The 22,605-nt window shown below is 43.5% G+C and overlaps 1 protein-coding gene across 4 annotated transcripts in view; it reads right to left on the reverse strand.

Moving 5' to 3' along the window:
* Tmtc4 (transmembrane O-mannosyltransferase targeting cadherins 4) overlaps positions 1 to 22,605 on the reverse strand; it is a 59,633-nt gene that overhangs the window by 25,885 nt on the left and 11,143 nt on the right. For all 4 annotated transcript variants that reach the window (XM_027388940.2, XM_027388937.2, XM_027388939.2 and 1 more), the window contains exons 5-8: positions 18,346 to 18,433; positions 6,628 to 6,728; positions 1,907 to 1,999; positions 1,287 to 1,451 (exon numbers count right to left, since the gene is read on the reverse strand). In XM_027388940.2, coding sequence (XP_027244741.1) covers positions 1,287 to 1,451; positions 1,907 to 1,999; positions 6,628 to 6,728; positions 18,346 to 18,433 — 447 coding nt within the window. The remainder of the gene's footprint in view (positions 1 to 1,286; positions 1,452 to 1,906; positions 2,000 to 6,627; positions 6,729 to 18,345; positions 18,434 to 22,605) is intronic.

The following is a 22,605-nucleotide window of genomic DNA, read 5'->3' on the forward strand; positions in this document are numbered from 1 at the left end:
TCCTGTTCCAGGGAGCAGTTGTGTAAAAATGAAATGCTGCCCATTTGTATTCTGAGCATAGGACTGTAACCTGTAATTTATTAAATGCATCCAAATTTTAATACTTTAAAAATACAGCCAAGCCACTGGGTCAGGCAATGCAGGTGTCCTATTTTCAACCAGGCTAGGGATCATTTACATAGTATAACCTAATGTCTCTGACACAGTCAATGTGAGGCTGGCCCAGGTGTCAACAGGGGAGCCTAACAATGCAAAAATGGAGCTCAGCACTGAGTATCCTCTTGGTTTCTCTCTGTAAAGTGCACAGCTAGGAGTCTGGCTTGAGATCGTTAGAAGAACATGAAGACTTAAGTGAATAACCTTGACACTGTCAGACTTCTGCAATGGCATTGTGCTGTTACACCGTGTCCTATCTCAGCTATATCAGTTTCCCGAAGCAACAGAAACGGGGTCAGAAAGCAGGTTAGTATGATGGGCATCATCACAGCAGAGGCGCCTTCCCTTCTTTTTTTTTCATGAAAGCAATCGTGGTTGGTCCTCTCTTCTCTGTGGGCCTACAGCCACAGATTCCACAAACCTAGAATTTAACCACAGACTGAAAATGTTTGGAAGGGAAAACAATTCAGAAAGTTTCAAAACTCCAAAGTTTAAAATTGCTGAGCACTGAGTGAGTCCCTGAACCATAAGAACAGAGAGCAGGCACTGTGTCAGCTATAGTGTAAAAGCTGGGGACAGTTCTAAGCATACAGGAGATGACTATAGGTTATACGTAAATACTCTTACCTTAACAAAGAGACTCCAGCACTCCTGGTTTTTAGAATTGGGGGGGGGGGGCTCTTGACACTAATTCCCCATGGACACCCAGAGATAACTATATAAAGACCCAACACACATCTTTCCCAACAGCATAATAAAAAGTTGGCTTTATCTTGTTAGAACAGGATTTATTGGGAATGTGTTGGAGGGTGGGGACGAAGATGGGGAAGGATGAAGGATCTACAGCAGTGGTACTTAACCTTTGTAACACTGCAACCTTTAAATGCAGTTCTCCATGTTGTGGTGATCCTCAACCATAAAATTATTTTCGTTGCTACTTCATAACTATAATTTTGCTATTGTTATGAATCATAATGTAAATATCTGATATGTAGGATATCTGTTAATGTGACCCCTGTGAAAGGGTTGTTCCATCCCCAAAGGGGTTGAGACCCATAGATTGAGAACCACTAATCTACAGACAATAGGGAAAGAAAATAATTGAAAAGAAGTCCAGGTTCATTACTTACCCTAACCAACACGCTGTCTGCAAAGGAGGCTGGATTGTCCACCTCGGTAAATGCTGGTGGACCCGTACCCATGATTTTCCAGCGTACATAAAGCATGCTGGTCCCTCCAAGGGTGAGCAGGGTCATTCGGAAGAGGAGGCCTCCATTCCTGAGCGCGCCAATGTTCTGAAAGGACATCACAAAGCTCCTGCTATTGAAAACTTTCAAATAAAGCACAGCATGTGGTACCAAGTATTTAGGAGGCTGAGACAGGAGTATGAACACTTTGGTCTGTATGGTCTGCCTGGAGGCTATACAGAGTTCAAGTCTAGCCTAGGAAACATAGTAAAACAGGTTTAAAATAAAAGGTAGGAAAAAAAAAAAAAAGGGCTGGAGATACAGGTTAACCATAGGGCACTCGCCTAGAATCATGCAGGCACTGGGTTTAATCCCCAGCACTACAAAATTAAATATACCAACCCCAAGTATGATTATTTCACCTAAACCATTTGGCACGGTTCATTAAAAAGCTGCCTACTTTCATATTCAAATCACAAGAAATACTTGGAAAACAGCATTGTGAATGGTCTGGTACTTGACATTTTCCATGTCTGGGCTCGAGATAAAAGCATGTAACTCACCTCTAATGACTTGTTCTTATGTAGTACCTTCTGGACAGTTTCCAGAATGTTGAATTTTCCTATCACCAGGATATCGAACACAGCATTCAAGCCCTAAGAATCAAAATCTCAGTTAGTCCAGAGAGCGTGGCTCTGATGGGGCAGAAATTACAGTCACATTTTCATTATTTAACCCACACAAGAAATCTGAAGATGACCATGGACAAACTCCCAGGAATTTAAGAAGAACATGTCTGGATGAACCTAATCTATGAACCTATCTCCACCAGTGATAACCTAGTGAGACTCTGGCAGGAATGATGCCATGGCCTACCTACACTTAGGAGCACAAGCTCCTATGAGAAGTTCCCCAGAATTCTTTGCTCCCTCCCTCCTTGTCTATAACTGTGAGTGGTCAGGTACCTGGGCAATTATTAAGTATAAGAGGAGAACATCTCACCAACCCAGCCTTGTACACAGACTCCACCTGGCTGACTGAGGCCTGGTGAACAGGACAGACACATGGCTCTCTGAAGGAGAGCTCCAATTGTTCACTAGTGTTTCCTGCTCCCTGGGCACAGGGCTGGATTACATCCCCAAGTCTCCAACGACAGGTCAGGTGGCATATGGAGCTTAGGAAGACGTGAACTGCTCTTCTGGAGCTTTGGTTTAAAAGCTGGACTCTCTTCTCTTTGTGTCCCCTTCCTTCTGGCTGTGACACAGCTTCTAGAGCAACTCTGGACCCTGAAGATGAAAGATGCTAACGTGTGCACAAGCAAGCCTCCTTAGACACTGTGCAGAACCACTCACTATTGTTAAGTGAACAACAAATGACTTGTATGAAAACACTGGGTGGCTCCCATGGCTCTACCTACACCAGTGACTCCCATGACATCACGATGGCCAGGCTGCTTTGACAGCTATTCAAAGTATGCTTATGCCTTGGGTCTAGTCTTTAATCTATGGATGACTTCAGAAGGCAATATCTACTGGAATCCCCTGCCCAATCTGCATAATGGGGTCAGAATATCCACATGTGTCTGGTGAAAGCTGCCCTTGCATGACTGGGCTTTTTTTAATATGGGGTTTTGTGGCAAAGAAGATCAGAAATCATCAGAAGCCAGTGGTAATTTGTGGTTTTCAGAGCAAGGATGACATTGCTGCTCAACCCTCTCCCACCAATGCTGGAAGTCACTAATTATCCAATCCACAGGCCACTGCTGGGTTAAACAATTCAAAGAACACTAATTTTATTCACTCATGTGACACACAGTCATCACGGGTCACAGAAGACCATCTCTGCTTGACTGTAAACTGTTTTCCAGAAGACAGGAACACCCTGTCTGCCGCTACTACCTTCTCACACCGTTTACTTCTTTGCCCGGAGCTGTGGGGCTGCCACTGAGGGGTAACAGAGGCGTGTGATCAGGAAGGCTGAGCCAAATGCAAGACTGGCACTTACTTCTCCATCCAAGTTAGAGGCAGCAGCATCAAAATGCTCAGAGTTTATTTACATTCAACCTGACCTTCAGCAATTCTAAGGTGTTAGTAAATTCTGGGGCAACCTGCAGACCTAGCTAAGTGGGATTTTTACTCGAGGGTTTGAGGACGGGGTAGAGATCCTGGACTAACCAGCTCTGGGATGCTGCTGTTGCTATGGATTCTACTGGTCCTCAGGCCACATTTGATATTACTATCAGGTTTCAGAGTGGCAGTCTTCACTAGGATGTCTCTGTCACAGGAGTGCCTAGCAACCTCCACAGGCACTTTAGGATATCTGAGGGATACTCATTGGCTTCTGCTGGCTACAGGTGAGGATGCTGGCAAATGCCTCTGCCACAAGAATCAGCTGGCTTATTAAAATAACCACAGAGACAAGGTTGAGAAAAACAACTGAAGGCAGGAACTCATGCTACAGCCCAGGCTAATTTGGAACTTAAGTCTGTAAGCCCAGACATGCGACTGATGGGTTATGTACTTCTGTATATGTTCATCTTATTGATTGTTGAATAAAGTACTGTTGTCCAATGAGGCAGCAAGTTAGATGGGACTAGGAGTCAAAAAGCATTCTGGGAAATGTAGTAAAGAAGTAATGATCCAGGCAGGAAATGACATAGCAGGGAGACTCATACATAAACAAGGGAAGAAGGAAGTGGGCCCTCTCTTCCTCCAGAGTCACCCTGTGATCCCGGGATGAGGACGCCAATGGAAGGCGTCCGATAAGTCTTATAAAATATATAGATTTATGATAATTAATACTGAGCTAACAGATGAGAGTCCTAGTCATTGGCCAAGCAGCATTTGTACCTAATATAAGTCTCTGTGCATTAATTGGGGCCCTACCTCGGCAGGCAGAACTCAGGCGGCTGGGCGGAGACTTAGGTATCTTACAAAAACAAAACTGCCGGGTGGTGGTGGCACAATTCCAGAACTCCGGACCTCTGAGCTCAAGGCCAGCTTGGTCTACAGAGAGAGTTCCAGGATACCCAAGGCTACACAGAGAAATCCTGTCTCAAAAAACCCAAAACCAAACCAAAAACAACCCTCCCCAATAAAAAAACAACAAAACCACACACCTTATTTGCTTATTTTATGTGTATAGTATTTGCCTACATGTGTGTATATGTACCACCCATGCCTGGTGCCCACAGAGGTTCCCTTGAAACTAAAGCCGGCAGTCGTGAGGTGCCAGATACACGTGCTGGGAAAGAAGTACTTTTAATCGCTGAACCATCTCTAGCTCCAGACGTATCTTTACATAGTAATTCTCCATTATACCCTCACTTGCTTACCTTTGTCTTACAGACAGAGCTTGATAAAACCACTGATCTTTGCTTTGACTGGTATCAAACCCCACATTCTGACAGCCCTTTCTCTCCCAACCAATTCCTGTGCTGCCACTAAACAACCACATTTTGCTTTTCATTTCTTGGCTCACACAGCCTTAGTTTCTAAGCTTTCCAAGAAAGGCTATATGGGAGGAGGGGGAAGTGAGCTTTTTAATGTGTCTCTGTTCCTCAGACTTAATCCCAGTTTCTATTCATATCAGAATGAGAAGTGGTATGCCTGCCTGCTTAGGCAGCCCTGTCTTGCTTGCTAAGCATTGGCAGTTGAGCCTGGTCACAGAATAATACACTCAGCACAGCCCACTAGCATCCTTATGAGGTGTCATTTAATAACTGGTTTTCTCTCCCAATAATAGACTCACTGAGAATTTGCTCTACAGACATGGCTTTTCTTACATTTTGCTAAATGAAATGTACCCCATGATTTAAAAACAGTGAAGATGATCCAAGTGGCATGTATATACACAGAAACTTCAATTCTTGGATTTGTAAAATGTGTAATGAGACACATCCTGCATAGAAGGAGCCTTCTAAGAAATTTTTTTGGGGGATAGAAGGGCATGCAGCCCATGGTATATGTGTGTAGGTCAGAGGATAACTTGCAAAAGTCAGTTCTCTCCTTCCACCATGTGGGTCCCCAGGATCAAACTCAAGGTCATCAGGCTTGGCAGCAGCCACCTTTACCCGCTGAGCCGTCTCACTCACTCTCTACAGCTCTTCAAATACTAGATAACTTGGTCAAGGCTTCTTAAACTGAGGGTCATGATCCCATGTGAGGCTGCATAATTAACCCTCAAACAAACAAAAACAACAACAACAAAAACCTGGCAATGACAAAAAGTTTCTGAATACAAAACAACCCAAAATTAATTCAAAATCAAAACACATAATGAATCCAGTGTGTTTGTGGAGGCCCTCAACCAGGGCCCACTGTGCAACGTCACTGAAGCCTGGGATCTGCCAGCACTGGGCACCCCATTGCATCACACTAAGTCTGAAACGCCCTGGCTCAGATTCTAGACTACTGCATGCCATGAATTACAGTATCTCTGCAGACTGAGTTCTCTGCTCTTACGGAAACATCGTGGTTTAGTTATGGAAAACAGACACTTTTAACCTTTTCCAACTATCATTTCAAAAGCATTAAAGTATCAAATTAGTGTTTCATTAGGTCTGATTTTGCTAGGCCAATACATCCACCTCATGGCATACAAATATACCCCCCTTAATTGATGGTAAAACTGTGATATACCAAGAATTGCTTTAAAATAAATTTATGACTTACTATTAGTAAATGTTTGATTTGTAGGCTTATTTATATACCTAAATTATATACCCGGGGATGTGCAAAAATGTCCCCTTCTGGAAAAGAGCTTTGAGTGCTCAGTGTTAGAGAACCTGGGGACTCAGAGCCTAGCAGGCACAATGCATGGGTTCGTTTGCTGGAACCACACAAGCAAAACGAGCCCTGGACAGAGCTTAATCAGGTCAAGTTGTCTCAAGTGTTGACTTTTGGGTGAGAAGAGCCAGGGGTGCCTAGAAGGTTTTGGTGGCTGGACAAGTTCCTTGCTGTACACAAGATTGCTAAGTATGAGAGTGTCCCAGGAAACTCAAACCATCCCTTTATCTTTTCCTAAGGGACCACTCTACAAGGAGTAAGCACACTCCTGCTCCCCAAGAACTTCCCACAGGTCAGTTCCCACCATTCACCAGTCACGGTCAGAAAAATCAGTCAATTCCCCATCTGAAATGCTGGCACCATGGCAGCCAAAATTGTTAGCTCAGAAATGGGTAAAACCTCAGGCTCGTGAGGACACGGGAGTGGGATGGCCCACAGTGTCTCTCTTGGAGAGAATGGTTGTGTACAAAAGACAGGTTCTCTATCTGAGCTCTTACCAGCACAGTGATTCCTTGCTCTTTGCACAGCATGGCTACGGCTCCCAGAAAGATGCTCAGCAACACCCAGAAGGTGGAGAAATGTGTTCTCTCCTTGTTACCTGCCAGTAACAGACAACACATATTGTCACGTAATAATATGTCCCATCTTGCCAGCACCAGGAAGTAAAATTCCAAGCATGCACCTAGCAGAGTCACTAACCCGAGCTTGGTCCCTTAGTGGGCCAATGAGCACTTCTGCACTCTGACTGGACACGTGTCCCATCTTAAAGCATTGAGAAGCATTGTAAGTTAGCTCTGGCCACAGAGATGCCAGAGCCCAGAGTTCCCATGGAGAAAGTTTCTTCTTCCCGACTTGATCCCTACTATAGGACCATTCTAACAAGTGGCACTGAGAACTCTGACCCTGCAAGCAATCCGTCTGATTGTAAAATGACTCCAGTGGATCCCACTGCTATCACAAAAAAAAGGATCTTGGAATGTCCACACATCTCCCAGTCTCTTACGCCAGGGATTAGGACTGGGCTCTGTACACCAGAGGGCTTAGGATGGGTCTGCCCCTCTCTGTGTGCAATGGCTCTGACTCTACCACCAAACGGTGCATGGCCACTGCTGGATGGCTTCATTTCCTAGCACTCTGGACCAGTAAAGGTCATGGGTCTGTTTGGCTCCAACCCTTAAGGGGGCTAAGCATTCAAGATCAAGTCAAAAGACCACTCAACATGGAAGCTGATGAGAAACCCGGAGGTCAGGGGTGGTGGCCAAGGGCCACCATGCTACTTTCTGAGGTGGCAGGTGTACGCCCACTGCTGTCTGTGGTCAACAAAAAATCTAGTGGCCAGAATTGAACAGCTGGAAGGAGACAGAGCCACAGGTAGGCCTCACCCCTGCCACCCCTTTTGAAGTCCTCAGTCCTCATCTAAGTGAACAAACACTGTGTTCTTGGGAGAACTGATCGTTAGCACGTCTGGGTGCCACTGCAAGGACATCACATCTAACTTCTGCTCTGCCATTCATGACTAACACACAGCATCCAATGAGCTACTTTTACTCCCCTCATCTATAAGATGGGGTAATGAACCTATCTCAGGAAACGAGAGGGAAAACCTATAGTGGAATGACTTGCCACTATGTTATAAATCACATGAAAGCAAAAACATATCTCTAGAAACACGTACAGACAACTGACTATAGTAATTAGTGAGTGAAGAAAAAAAGAGTAGGGGAGGAAGTCATACTTTTCACTGTAGAACCAAGTTCTTAGCCATATATACATATAAAAACCAGATCAAACAGGAAGCACCTTTAAAAAAAAAAATCACTCGATATAGTGTGGAAACCACAGGGGTAGCTGATAAACTCTGCATGCAAACTTCCTCAGGTCAGAGTGATCGGATTTCTGTGGGACTTGAGTGCAATAGTAAAAAGTAGTGGCTGGTGAATTATCCTGGGATAAAATGTGTGAATAAAGCAGTGCAGTTTCTAAAGTACACCGTGGTTCTCATTAAACTGCTCACTCCAGAAGCCAGCATAAATGCTCGTGTGTGTGTGCGTGTGTGTGTGTGTGTGTGTGTGTGTGTGTGTGTGTGTGTGTGTGTATGCGTGCGTGCACGCACGTGCATGTGCACATGTGCATATCCCCACTGGATATAAGTCTTATGATTTATTAAGGACTGATTGGCAAAGCCCCAAGATGGAAGTCTTTCATGTCCTGCCAATAATCCCCAGGACCTGGAGTGCACCAGAGGTGATCTCAACTTCATGCCCTCTGCATGTGGGCTAAGATACCTTTCAAGGTGATGAAGCCTATAGCTAGCTGAACCCATTGGAAGCTCACAAATGCATGAGCAGCAGCATTTTCTGCCAGGACCGACACCTGCTGTTGCCTTCAGGCTAAGGGTAACCCTTGTGAGTATGGCTTTCATTAGTGGCCTTGCTACTGTGACCACCTGGCACCCTCTAACTTCCCTGGTCTATAGTCAATCCTGGGCATAGTAGCCAACTCAACAGATTCCCACTTTGCTTTGCTTGTCCCATTCCCCTGGGCTAGTATGCCTCTGGCAAAATCCTACCCTTCTTATGAAGCTGTCAAATGTCACTTAAGCTGTGAAGCCACACACGCCCCCCAACTCTCCCAGCAGTCTCCCTTCCCCAATTCACTTGCTTTATGGCAGTTAGAACAGCAAGTGGCCTGCCTGTCTGATTGCCTATGGGGTTATTAAGTTAGAAGGAGCCATAGCCTATAAACTACATAACCATAACCCACAATTCATCAGGACACTTTTCAGATATTATAGAGACCGGATTTTCTGTTATTGTCCCAAATGAGAATTCCTCAAAATTAGACATATGGTTGTGTGGGGACAAAGCTGCATATCACAGGAAATTATTAGACAACAAGAGCATTTCTAACCAACTGTGTTACAGATATTGCCAAATGACTTTGGTGGGCGGAACCATGCCTACTGGGAAACTGCTGGCCTAAACCAGTACTGGTCAGGTTGAGGGTCTGGAGCTTGAGCTTAGATATTGCTAACAATGCAAAATTACAACCCATCCAGGCCTATCGAGTCAGGAATCCTAAGAATGGCAGCTAGCAAGCATGGGCCCTTTTAACATGCTCCCCAGATCTCTGGACACTCTACAGACCCACAACAACACCCTTGGCAGCAAGAGTGCATTCAGCTACATTGCCGGCACCCTGCCTGGCTTCAAGGAGCTGAGAGTTGTACTGACCAGATAGCAGCAGCACAACTGACTGAGTGGCAACACATGTTGGGTGGATGAAGGAGAATCCTTTCCAGGATGCTTCCAGCAGGGGGCCACCTGACCTAGACTTGAGTAACTTGAGCACAGGCATGAGCATCTCATAACACATCCCATTTCACTTAAGCTCTGGTCCATTAGGAATATTATTCTTTATGCTGAGCACAAGCTTGCCTTTCTGAATTTCATGGCTTAAGCTCCAGGCTGTTTGGGTGGCAGTGGGCCTAGAAGTCAATGCTTCTTCAGTAAGAACCATTACATATTTATCTAGTTCTACCAAACAAATGAAGGATGGTTTTACTTACACACATGACTTGCACATATGTAATACCAAAAGACCATAATTAGAACCACTGACATTACCAAAAGCTACTATATTAAGCAGGATACTGATTTGAGACTTTGTAATGTTCCAGGCCCAGCAAGAGGGGCTGCAGTCTGGCCTCATTCCATTGTAATTGTGTCCACTGCTCGCTAAGCCTAACTGTCCTATACAGTTATAACTGCCAATACACTTATGCTGTTATTAAAACTTCATATAAAGAACTTGTAAATAAAAACCATTATACAGTGGGATTAGTCAGACCCAAAGTCTATGCATCTCAATGAACTTATACAGTTAGTATAGCCATCCTGAAACTGCAAAGCCTTGCCTTTCACCACCAATTCTATTTTATTTATATTTTTATGGGTTTGACTTACAAAGCATTCTCACCTCATACTTCTCACTGAAACATAATATGATTTTCTAAGACCTAAATTTTAAAAGCGCACCCCCATATCATTTTACATATCTTCCTAGACAAATGGAATGACTTTGTGTTTTACTTAAATATAACATGCTGAAGATGAATGTCTGTTCCCCGACCCATTGGGGTGTAACAGGAAGTAAGGTCCAGGTCCCCCATTAAAACATGCAAAGGATGACTCTTGAAGGCACCCTGCTAGCACAAAGCTAAATACTACGAGCTTGTGAAAATGAAGGGCTCAAGTCCCAGCCATCTAGTCTAGAATTCAAAACAGTCCTCTTCATGGATGGCTAACATAGACTTAAAGGAATATATAAAAACAAGACAGAAAATAGCTTGTGGCTTTATTGAGCTTTTTCCCTAGGGTCACTCCATGATTGTACTATACCTCTCGCATGCCCTGTGCTGGCTGGCTTTTGTCAAGTTGGCACAAGCCTGACCTATCTGGGAAGAGGGAATCTTATTTGAGAGAATGCCTCTGTCAGATAGGTCTGAAGTTATAGGTCTGTTGTGTATTGTCTTGATTAATGATCAGTGTAGGAGGACATCCCTGGACTGGTCATAGGTTGTATGAAAAAGAAGGCTAACACAAGAGGAACAAGCTAATAAGCAGTACCTTTTTCTGTCTCTGCACCAGCTCCTCCTTCCAGGTTCCTGCCTCGAGTTCCTGCCTGGCCTGGCTTCTTACAAGGTTGGACCGTGATGTGGAAGTGTAAACTGAAATAAGCCCTTTGCTCTCCCACTTGTTTCTGCCCTGCTTCATCGAAACATGAGAAAGCCCTGAACCCCCCCCCCTCGCCCGCCTCCTGCGCTGCATCCTCCTTTCTGCGTCTGACGTAACACACCCAGACAAAACCTATGCAGTGAAGCCACTGCTTCTCTGCTCAAGTCTCTTCAGCATCAGTAACCATTTACTATTAGGCATTGCCTCTGAAATCAGTGGCAATTTCAGATCAAAGGCAACACTTCAATGTTCAGTTATTAACCTAGACAGCTTCGCTGGCAGAAAGGCAACTCCAGACCTGCTATTATCTAGAAGCAAGTCATTAAAGCTAACGGGCACTTGAGAGTAACCTAGTCCCAACCTAGATTCTGTAGAATGTATGGAAAACTAACGTAAAAATATTTCACATTGTAGACTGATTCTATGTAAAATTCTATTGTTGATAGATTGTAATTCATCTCACTACTTTTTCTTTGAGCCAGGGATTCCTATCCCAGCCTGGCATCAAACTATGTAGTAGACGATAATCCTGAATTTCTGATCCGCCAGCTTCTACCTCCATCCAGTGCTGAGATCACAGGTCTAGTTCATGGGGAGCTGGGGACTGGACTTAGGGCTCTGTGCATGGTATGCAAGCACCTAGCAGACACATACTCAAAATAATAAGCAAATAAATTTCTCAAATCATACTATTCAAGTCAAGGGGGTCCTCTTGACAAACATGGAGTATATCTGTGCATTATAAACCAAAGTCAGCCAACCGACACAGCATTAGTGAGCTTCTATTTACCCACCAGGGGTGGGAAAAAAAAAACTTAAATTTTCTGGGACAACCCCATTGAGGGCGGTTTTATCCATGCAACTCCCCTAAATTAAGATTTACTTTTAATCTTGGTTTATCAAAGTTATAACTGTTAATCATGGCCAACAGGCAACATAACCTAGGTGAATTTAGACTTTATGTTTTTGTGGCAATCAATGTTAGCAATTCTCCTTCCAAGTATGAACATCTCAGTACAGTGACAGAAACACTAGGCCACTTTGCACATAATACTGAGTTAATGGTTTAAGTCCATGTTTATTAGAAGTCTTTTATATTGCCACATTTCTTATGCAATTATGCAATCATACCCCCAAAAATTGTTAATAAGATTCTCAGTGTAAGCAAATACAGTTAGCACTCAAGTCTTTTCATTTTTTGTTTTTGTTTTTGTTTTTTTTTTTGTTTTTTTTGTTTTTTGTTTTTTTGAGACAGGATTTCTCTGTGGCTTTGGATGCTGTCCTGTTACTAGCTCTTGTAGACCAGGCTTGTCTCTAACTCACAGAGATCCACCTGCCTCTGCCTCCCGAGTGCTGGGATTAAAGGTGTGCCACCAACACCTGGCAGTAAGTCTTTTCATTTTTTAATTCAGCGTTCAAACCTCTTCAGGCTGGAAGTATCCCTAATATGTAAGAGGCCATTTAATTTTAAAAAATTATGTTAATATAAAAGGCATAGGGAAAACGGATTCATTTTAAACTTAGTAGCAACTGTGAGAAACAGTAAAACTAAGTCTCAAGAAACAAATGTTGCCTCTAACACTTTTACATTTACTAATTTATTTCTTTGTGCAGAAATAAAGTCTCCCTAAGACATGTAATTCTGACTTGTACACAGCTGTATACAAGTAACTTTATTGGAGTCCACCACCCCAACTTTGTCCAGATTGCTAGATTTTAAGCTCAGAAGACTTCGGGAGAACAGGGCAAAACCATGTGTAGCCATCCTGTAACTTTCAACCTTGAGGAAGACCAGTCTCCAGGACAATTACCCAGCACAACCAACACGGACAGCTTAAGATCTAGAATGTGGGAGATGAGCCTCCCTCACTCTGCCCCTGCCTCAGTCCGTGTCTCTAAGAGGATACAGTGCATTAGGTCAGTGGAGGCAAATGCTGAGGAAGTGACGGGAGAAACTCCAGCCAGCAGAAAGACACTTGTCAGCATTAACACCCACAAGTGCCAACAGATGTGACCAATTTAATGAAGCGTGTGCCTCCGACTTGGCACTCCTTCCAGAGGGGAGCTCTCCTTTCAGCAAAAGCAGCACATTGTACAATCCAGCCCTCTTCACCACCCTCTGCCTGGCAGCTCTGCCGAGCAAAACTGGCACATCGTGGTGTGTGTGGGAACCGCGCCACCACGACAGGTGGTCACAACTCTGTAGCTGCCAGAGCTACAATGAGCATCACACTCGTGTTCCAAGTGCTGGAACCAACCAAGCCTGCTTCCATGCATAGAAGAAGAGCCGGACTTGCTGTCCTCAGACAGGGGACCATGTGGAGAAATTCAAACAAGGGAGGAACCAGGGAAAATGAAGGCACAAGAAGAAAGATACATATAGAAGACCACTCTCAACAATCTATTGGCAATGGCCTCAGACCTAAAAACAGATGTCTGTATTGTTTTTTTTTTTTAAGGCAAATTCTTATATTGTGCTGTAGTCCGGCCTGAAACTTATAACCCCCCTGTCTCTGCCTCCCAAGTACAAGGTGACAGCTGGGAGTCACCCAATTGGCTAGGCTTATTTTTTTTTAAGCATCATGATTCTAAGTCAAAGAAAAACAAAACAAAACAGAACAAACATCTTAAATGAAATGAAAGGGAATGAGAACTCTGGGTTCCCAGGTTCCCGGCTGAACAGCAGCAAAGTAAAAATGGCTTAAGAACGGAAAGCAAACCAGCTCTGAGATCTTGTTAGCATTTGGCTGAGCTGAGAAAAAGTGTGAGCTGTAACAATATAGCCAGACCACCCCTCTCTGGAAGATCCCTCTTCCCAACTTGAGTGAGACTTTCCGTCCTAGTTTAAGAAACTAGTTGAAGAATGGGATACCCCCCCCCCACACACACATTCTAGCAAGCTTATTGTACATGGTTTCCCTGTGTCCAGCCTCAAATAGAAAGCTCTGAAAGAGCTTTTGGTGTTGACAAAACATCTCATGAGAATAGCACTTTTTCAGTTTGGGAATTAAAAAAAAAAAAAACCTGTGCACCTTCAATTCACCTCATTTAATGACTTTTTAAAAAGTAAATGTTTGATGCCTTTATAAGAACATTCTCATTTTAAAAATGATCCTGTTCAAAAGAGCTTATAGGATGAAAGCACAAGAAAGAAAAGAAAAAAGAAAACCAGGCAGAGCCCTGGAAACAACAGTGAGTAGACTTCCCTCCATTTTCTGAGAATGCCAGGATGTCAGAGCTTAGCAGCGTTGCCTCCTAATAAACTCAGGCAGCTAAAGATTGTTCAGACTTTATAATAATACAGACTGTGCCTATAAAGAAAGCTAACGAGGTTACCTATAAGGAGCTATAGCCTCTCAGAGAGGCTTCTAACTAGTTAAAATAAATTCAGAGCACTTAATTTCTGTTCCTTATAAAACAGTATTAACTCAGTTCCAACGTAAAAACCTATCTTGAATGTCAAATTTACATGTAACTAAAACCGGACCTCCTCTTTATTAACTTTATATATTCAATTTCTCCAAGTACAAAGACCAGGTCTTTAAGCTGGTTGCTTTAAACACTAAGCCTCAACATTAAACAGCATGATTATTTTCATTCCAATAAAAACTGTACTTCTACTACAAAAGAGTTTTAATTCTCTGCTGTACTTACAAACACAGGCAAAACATCATGCTATGGCATTAAGCCATAAGGACTGCCTGGCCTGTGTTCATCTGGTCATAGGAAAAGAAAACTAGTATCATTTAATAAGACCACATGGACAGGTAGACACCCAAATGCCTCTTAATGTGAAAAGCAGTGTTCCACTGGACAGATGGAAAACCCATAGGATGTCAAAGGTATTAGTGGTGCAATGGCCACCCCCATCTATTCTGCAAATGCCACAAAAAGGTATCTTTTCTTGAGTACATGCAGAGAGGTAGAGAGGGAGGACCAGCTCAGGAGGAAGAGTGAAGGATCACGCAGTTGCCTGGGCACTCTAAATAATGTGAGTTGTATTTTAAGCCCAGGACAAACTGGGCTGGGGCTAGGGATGTAAGTCAGTAGCAGAACACTCGACAGACACATGTCAATCCCTAGGTATGATCTCCAGCATGTGAAGCAAAAGTATTTTTACACATGGAAGTATGTGTGTGTATATATAAACATATACATATAAGACATATGGGACTATAAATCCCCCCCCCCGGGGGGGGGGCTTGTATGGACTTTGTCTTTCTAGGTTTTGTAATCCCAGCATTAGACACACAGCGTGTTACAAGAAATGATTTCAAAATGTGATTGATTAGTGAGGGAATGAATGATCTAAATTGATGAGCCCCTATGACACTTTTGAACAGTGTCAGAGACCACAGCACATTTCACCAACATCTTTCACACAGAGGGAGCTTCCTGTTGTTCCCCTGAGAAGGCTAATGGACCCTGCATGCCTCTTAGAAGAGGTGTTAGGTAATACATACGATACACTGAAGATCAACATGGTGTTTAAGGATGTTTCGAAGGAGTGGATACTGACTCCAACAGAGCATCCTACTCTCTTGACATGTTTGAAAAGGTCAAGAAAACCACAAATATAGAAAAGTTGTTGGCAACATGGCACCTTTGTTAAGAGACAAGGGGACACTTGGTGGTACATGAGGGATAGAACCTGAGGTATGATAAGGAGGAGTGGCTGGTGCAACAAAGGGTTATGCCACTGTCCAGAGGAGGACGGCAGTTGCTCATCAGAACACCATGATGGGGGACATCCTTCTGTATATATATTTCTCTTGTTGGTTGATGAAAAAAAACTGAATGGCCAGGCAGGAAGTATAGGCGGGGCTACGAGAGGAAGGAGGAGGAGAGAGGGGGGGAGAGAGACCCCAAAGAGACACTATGCTGCCGAAGGAATAACGTGCCGGATTATGGGTAAGCCACAGCCTCGTGGCAATATGTAGATTAATAGAAATGGTTAATAATTAAGACACAGCTAGCCAATGAGAAGCCCTAGCCATTGGCCAACAGTTTATAAATTAATATATGTCTCTGTGTGTTTATTTTGGACAACGAGGTTGTGGGACCAGGCTGGAAAGAAACTCCAGCAACAACGTGAAGTCCTTAGGTGACTATGGGGTGGGGGGGGTGAGGGGGGGGGAATGCCAGGCTTCCACCCTGCTCAAGAGAGAGAAGGCTTCCCTGCAAGGAAACTAATCAGTGTCTGGGAGGCCCTCACAGATGACTCTCTAGACTTTAAAAGGGAATGCAAGGCAGAATTCCATCCTTCTGTAGACAAAAACACCAGGAGCTCAGACAAACAGCAGTGAGATTAATGCACAATGATGACGACTCCAGAGACTTCAAACTCTGCAGTAACTATGGCACTCAAGCATGCCAGAGCAATTGAACTGTTAGTGGGTAGAAAGGACACAAAGATCCAAGACTGAGAGTACCTTTCAGGATCAAGGCACTGAGGCCCGAAATGAGTACACCAACAACCACGGCTTCATCCTTCCCAAAGACCAAGTAACCGCAAAGTGTTAATCAGAGACCAAGTGGAGGTGACTCCACGCGCTCCATCTGATCTATTCTTTGCTGTCTTAAAATGAGTTCAAGTTAATCAGTAAACAGAATTCCAGGGAGATGAGGTGGCTACAGACGAGAGGTAGACAGAGGGCATCTGAGAAGGTTCCCACATTCATCCTCTTGTCACTGTGGCAGGAATGTCAAACAAATCATTGTCTACTCATAATCCTAGAAGGTTTCCACATGAGCCAGGGCCACCACTACCACTGATCTGCAAACATGAAACATGTCCAGGTTAACTTTACTGAAGACATTTATAAACCCAGGACCTACTCATCTCTTTCTCATGCTGAAGTAAGTAAAGCATGAATGATAAAATTGTATCACTGGACCATCACACACTGAAGTGCCTTCGCCCTCACCATCGGTGTCTAAGACTCCATGCACATTTATTTTGCCTTTTCAGCACTAGGAATAGAACCCAGGGCCTCGCCTATGCTGGGAAAGTGATCCACTACTCAGCCAAACTCCCAGTCCCAAAGGCTTCATAAACCAATTACTTTTTGTATGGGTGGCCCTTAGAAGCAATTTTATGATTATAAAGGAATACAAGATATAAATATTAATGCACAAATTCATGAACCGGAACACAAAAGAGTAAAGAATCCAGGAAGGGAATACAAAATAGCTTCAGTTGTTTTCACCACTGTGAAAGAACAGTCCATCCGAAAGCCTAACAAATTTATCAGTTTACTCATTAGCAGGATTCTTAGTGTTGTGATGATTTTCCCTATGACTTCACAAGAGCAATCTTTAAAAGCAGTGGGAGGTTCTATATGATGCATCCAACAAGTTAAATCTATTGATATTTAATACTTAATATTTAATATAAATACTTTCTTCAGAAAGCACTTCCGATGACTCAAATCCATTCTTATTTTTGAGTAGTTGTTTTAATAAAGTTATGTTAAGATTAATAAATGATGACTTAAAGAGAGACATTTCTGAAAAGAAATCTACAAGTCTGAAGTTTTAATTTTCTTAGAGGGAAGATGTCTGAATGCTGAGGAGCTCCTATCTTATGTTCCTGTAGATTCTGACTGAACTGCCAATGCTAAGACATGCCGTGACATTTTTCTGTGTTACACATGTCTGTGAGGGGGGAAGACTCCCTCCCGTTCCTGATTCATAATCTTAGGGAAAACACGACTGGTGCCGACATCTCTATCAGCTTTGCTGGAAACTGGGGCAGGTACGACCTCCCCAGATTGTACAATCATGAGCTGTCACAGTGGGGAGACCCTGCCCAAGGAACTGATAGAGGTGTGCCTTTCTGCCGTGATCACCTTTGGTTTCAGGAAGAGAAATACTCTCTGTACCTGAAGCTATTCCACTCTCTTGTCCCTAGACTCCAGTGTACCAACTGATATGCAGTGTTTCTGTCTCTCAGCATGATTAAAAAAAATGACACAAGGGTGTGGGGTATGGTCATGCCTACCCCAAGTAGAAATCACCAGCATGAGGCAGAGTTCCCCTTCTCCCATGTCACAATGGAGCTGCACGTCTGAGAGAGCCATAGACACAACCAGAGCTCGGGTTTAGCCTACATGCATGGAAGGAGGAGGGGCAATGGAGTGGAGATTGGCTCAATCCACCCTTGGAAACCATGATGGGGCGGCTTGACCATAAACACATGTGATCTCTTTTAAAGAGTCCCAAGCTAGTGTGTGTGCAATTGTGCAACTTTTGCTGGGAATAAAAGAGCCCGCATCCCTAGCACAAGTGCTTCAGTAGTTCCGCTCAGCTTTGCTACTCACCAGGACTCTGGTGGGGGAAGAGTCTGAACCTTTGACCTCCTGCGCCTCAAATGATAACCTTTTATGAACAGACTAATTCACTATCTGTTACAACACTGTTCCAAAGGACAGAAATACGAAGAAGGTAGCAAATGAGAAAGGGAAATGTAATACTTACTTTCTTTAAATGCTTGACAGTAGCCAAGGAAAGATAATAAAAAGAACAGGGCACACAGGAGGTCTGCTCGGCCAACAACACCAGCAACCTTAAAAGAAGGGGGGAAAAGATTTACATAAAAATATTTTAGCATTTGTAAATTTTGGACATTCAAAATGTTCCTTAGACACAAAACAAGCAACTTACTAGACCCCACCACCTATGACATCATGTCTGCAGTGCTGTACAAACCCAGTAGTGTTACCTTACAGCTGGTTCGTTCTCTTCACCCTTCCTGGTACAGGACTTCATTTCACTGCTTTAAGAGAAACTGGGCTGTTTGAGCACACTGTTCTGGGCACAGCACAGGTCTAGCAAAAGCGATGTTATTTAACATAATACACTCAAGAACACTAGAGACCCAAGTTTCTCATGTCCCATAGGAGATTTTTCAATCAAAAGTGCTACCAGCTCAGAGTGCACAATAGTAAAAAAAAATATATCCTGGGACCGGCAAGATGGAACAGTGGGTAAAAGTACTTGGTGAACTAGCATGGAGATGGGGTTCAATCCCCAGAACCCACAAAAAGGGGATGGTGAGAAACTTCAGGGAGTCCTCTTGCATGTGTATGTCCCATGGCATGCATGTCCCACCCCACCCTGGATTATCAGGCATACACATACATCAAGCATGAACCTATGTGCATACACACACACAACAACAACAACTAATAATAATACTAATAATAAAAAATTTAAAAAATTAAGTCTGGTTGGAAACATGAAGGACACAAAAGTAGGAAATATGTTAAAAGTTTAGGCAGAAAGGAAAAGGTAGGCTTAATGCCTCTGAGCTGCCTCTGCCATCCTCTCCCCCTGATTCAAACTGGTTTAGAGGTTACCCTTCGAAGAGAGGATGCTTTTCATGTGACCAATGAGATGAAACAGAGCATAACTCCAATCCTTTCTCTCTCCTCATTTCCACAGTGACAATTCTGCCTTCTTCCCCTCCTTCCCCCAGTGACAATGAAGCTGTATCAAGTTTGGGTTCCTCTTTCTTCCAAGCTGATTACCCCCAATAATTGCTTTTTTCTAAATATAAGGAAAAACACAGAATTCTACCCATGAATGCTGCTCTAGTTTAAGGAGTGTTCTTCACTAACTGGCACCGAAACAAGTGAATTTGGGACCAGCCTGGGATGGGAAGACCGTATCTTGTCCCCTCCCTGGCAGAACATCTGGGTTCGTAATGGGTGGGTAGAAGTCTTAAAGAGGTCTAAGCTTTTCTGATACCAGAACCCAGGCAGCTTGTCACCTTTAGCCTCACTTTAAGCATGATGGCACTCATGTCCTCAAGGACTCCTTGGGAGCTTCTTATCCTGATGGGTGACCCCAAATTAGATCAGGGCCTAAGCAACATCTTCTCATGCTTCTCCTCCCTCATAGGGAGCCAGTTTCCCTGTCAGAGGCCTCACGTGTCTAACAATCCACAATGATTTGGGATGGCATACTGGGTAAGGGTGGGGTGGGATGGGGGGTTGATTGATTTTGATTTGTTATCACCCAAGGAACAAATCAATTTGGTCGTAATGATTTCCCTAGCAATCAGAGCCCAGATGAGGATCAGACTGAAGGGTGACCAGTTCACCCCACTTCACCTGCGGCCGTCTTGGCTCTCGTCAGAACTCTCTGTCTCAGGCACACTGGATGGCTAGGAAATTGTTAGGTGCTAAGTTGGTTATGGCAGCACAACTCTATAATCCAGAACTTGGAGATCGGTATAGGACGATCAGGTATTAAAAGTGGCCAGTTGTGGCTATGTAACACCTTGTCTCAAAACAAAACAAAACAAAACAAAACAAACCAAGACAAAACAAAAAACCCACAGGATAAAACAAAAACCCCAATAATAACATAAAAGAGAAAATATGAGTGTTTATTTGCAGTGGGCAAAATATCTTCAATGGGGGAGGGAGGACAAAGGCACAAAACACATTCATATTAATTACAAAGAAATGCATGTCATTCACACATGGCAGGGCTCATGCTGCTACTCCATCCTCTTAGCACACACACACAGACACACATTTACTCCAAGCTGCAAGCTCCTCATGCCACAGGGAGCCAATGCAGGGTGGGACCATCATGGCCACACCGTGGCAGAGAACCAGCTGTCTCTCCCATCCTGGCAGGACAACTGTGAGACATTCCCCTGCCACCTGAAGATAAGCTCCAGATGTGTTGCTCTTTGCACATATTTAAAGCTAGATGATATATATATATATATATAATGAGATATATATATCTCATTAGAGAAAACAGGGAAAAGCTGATAAGAGGAAATTGAATAGCGTGTCAAAATAATGAAAGGTAAACATGCAAAGTGTCTGTGAATGCTAATTTTTAATTATCCCTTATTTTCTGAAATTTGAGTTTAAATGGTTGTCATGGAATGATAGAGAGATGAAGAGAATTTTCAAGCATTCCTTTCTCCCCACAGGTAGTTACCCCCTCTGTGTGCATGTATATGTGTGCCCATGCACCTGTGTGTGTGTGTGTGTGTGTGTGTGTGTGTGTGTGTGTGTGTGTGTGTGTGTTCATGCACCTGTGTGCATGTATTCGGAAGCCAGGTGTCAACCTTTGGTATTATTACCCAGTGTCAGACCACCTTGGATGATACAGGGTCTCCCATGGGCCCAGAAAGAGATAATCAGGACACACTGGCTGGCCAGGGAACCCTCGGTCCCCATCGCTGGTACTATAGGCACACACACTATGCCAGGAATTCTATGTAGGTGATCAAGGTCAGGTCCCCATGCTGTACAGTAAGCACTTAACCAGCTGAGCTACCTCTCCATTTCCCTCAGTTTCCCTTTAAAGATATGAAATATGGCCTTTTAGGATTAGCAGATAAACTGAATTTATCTGCAGTGTGTGTGTGTGTGTGTATGTGTGTGTGTGTGTGTCTTTATGCATGCACAAACGTATAAGCATACCCAGGCCTTGAAACCTTTTTATAAAACAACTCCTCAATACTTAAAATCATATTTTTGGGAAACCTTTGGTTAATCATTCGATTTTATTTTGGTTTATGATTATGTCCAATTAGACAAGAAGCAAACAGTCAATCAGTTTTTTGTTTTGTTTTGTTTTGTTTTCCAGAAAGATCCTTTTGTGTCACTGCATCTGAGATGCAACAAACACTTAGACCAGAGAAGTGAGGCTGCAACCGATTCTACTTGGTCACGGTTATAAGAGATAAAGGGTTTAAAGTGGACTCCTGCAGCATGAGCCATGGCCTTTCACAAAAGATACAGAATATAGCAAGAAAAATTCCATGGTATTCTCTAAACCAAAGAGCAGACATTATGAGAAATCAGATGCTAAAAATAAAAATTCTGATTAACACTTTAGGATTGACTTTAAGACCCTCAAGAGGATAATCAGTTAAATGTTAGGCATTTAAATGTCTGTTAGAGGTCAAAGTCTACTGTGAGAGAAATAGAAAATGTAGCATTCTAATACAGACGTTTTGTGCTACCAGAATGACTAAATCCCATCTTCTTCTTCAGTAACTCACCACCTCACATTTTCCAAGTGCTCAGGTGTGCATATAGAGGTTTCCTGGCAACCTCCCACATGTCCAGTTAAATCTTGACAGTCTAGGTCTAACATGTACTCTTCATGTCCTGGGCACGGATCCTCAGAGTTTTAGCATGCCCAACATTCACTTTTCTTTATCCTCTTGGGATACTACCTGTAAAGTTGTACTAGACCACCCGATGTCACAGTGCTTTCATGCTAGCTATATTAAGAAAGTATTTTGTAAGTCATAAAGCCAGCTACCACAGAAAAACTGCCCCAGGCCAGGTATGGTAGTGCACACTTTTAATCCCAGCCTTCAGGAGGCAGAGGGAGATGGATCTCTGTGATTTAGAGTTCAGTAGGTGTACATATGGAGTTCTATGCCAGCCAGGCCAGGACCTATACAGTAAGACCCTATCACCCTCCAAAAATAAATAAAACAAACAAATAAAAACTGCCCTGCAGAGATAGATCTTACTAGGTACCTGTGGCGCTGACCACACCCATGTAGGCGTAGCCACAGGTGTGTACTGGGTATGTGGGATTTAGGCTTGAGGAGGGGACTGGCTCTCTCGGGGTTCTGGTCGGATCTCGGAGGGCAGCTGAGATTGGATGCTTGGAGCGCTGACCCTGGGTTATTGGTTTCTCATATAAGTGATTCTCCCCAATAAAATTAACCTACATCACCCCTATCCT

Source organism: Cricetulus griseus, assembly GCF_003668045.3.
Source record: "Cricetulus griseus strain 17A/GY chromosome 1 unlocalized genomic scaffold, alternate assembly CriGri-PICRH-1.0 chr1_1, whole genome shotgun sequence".
Classification (NCBI taxonomy): Eukaryota; Metazoa; Chordata; class Mammalia; order Rodentia; family Cricetidae; genus Cricetulus; species Cricetulus griseus.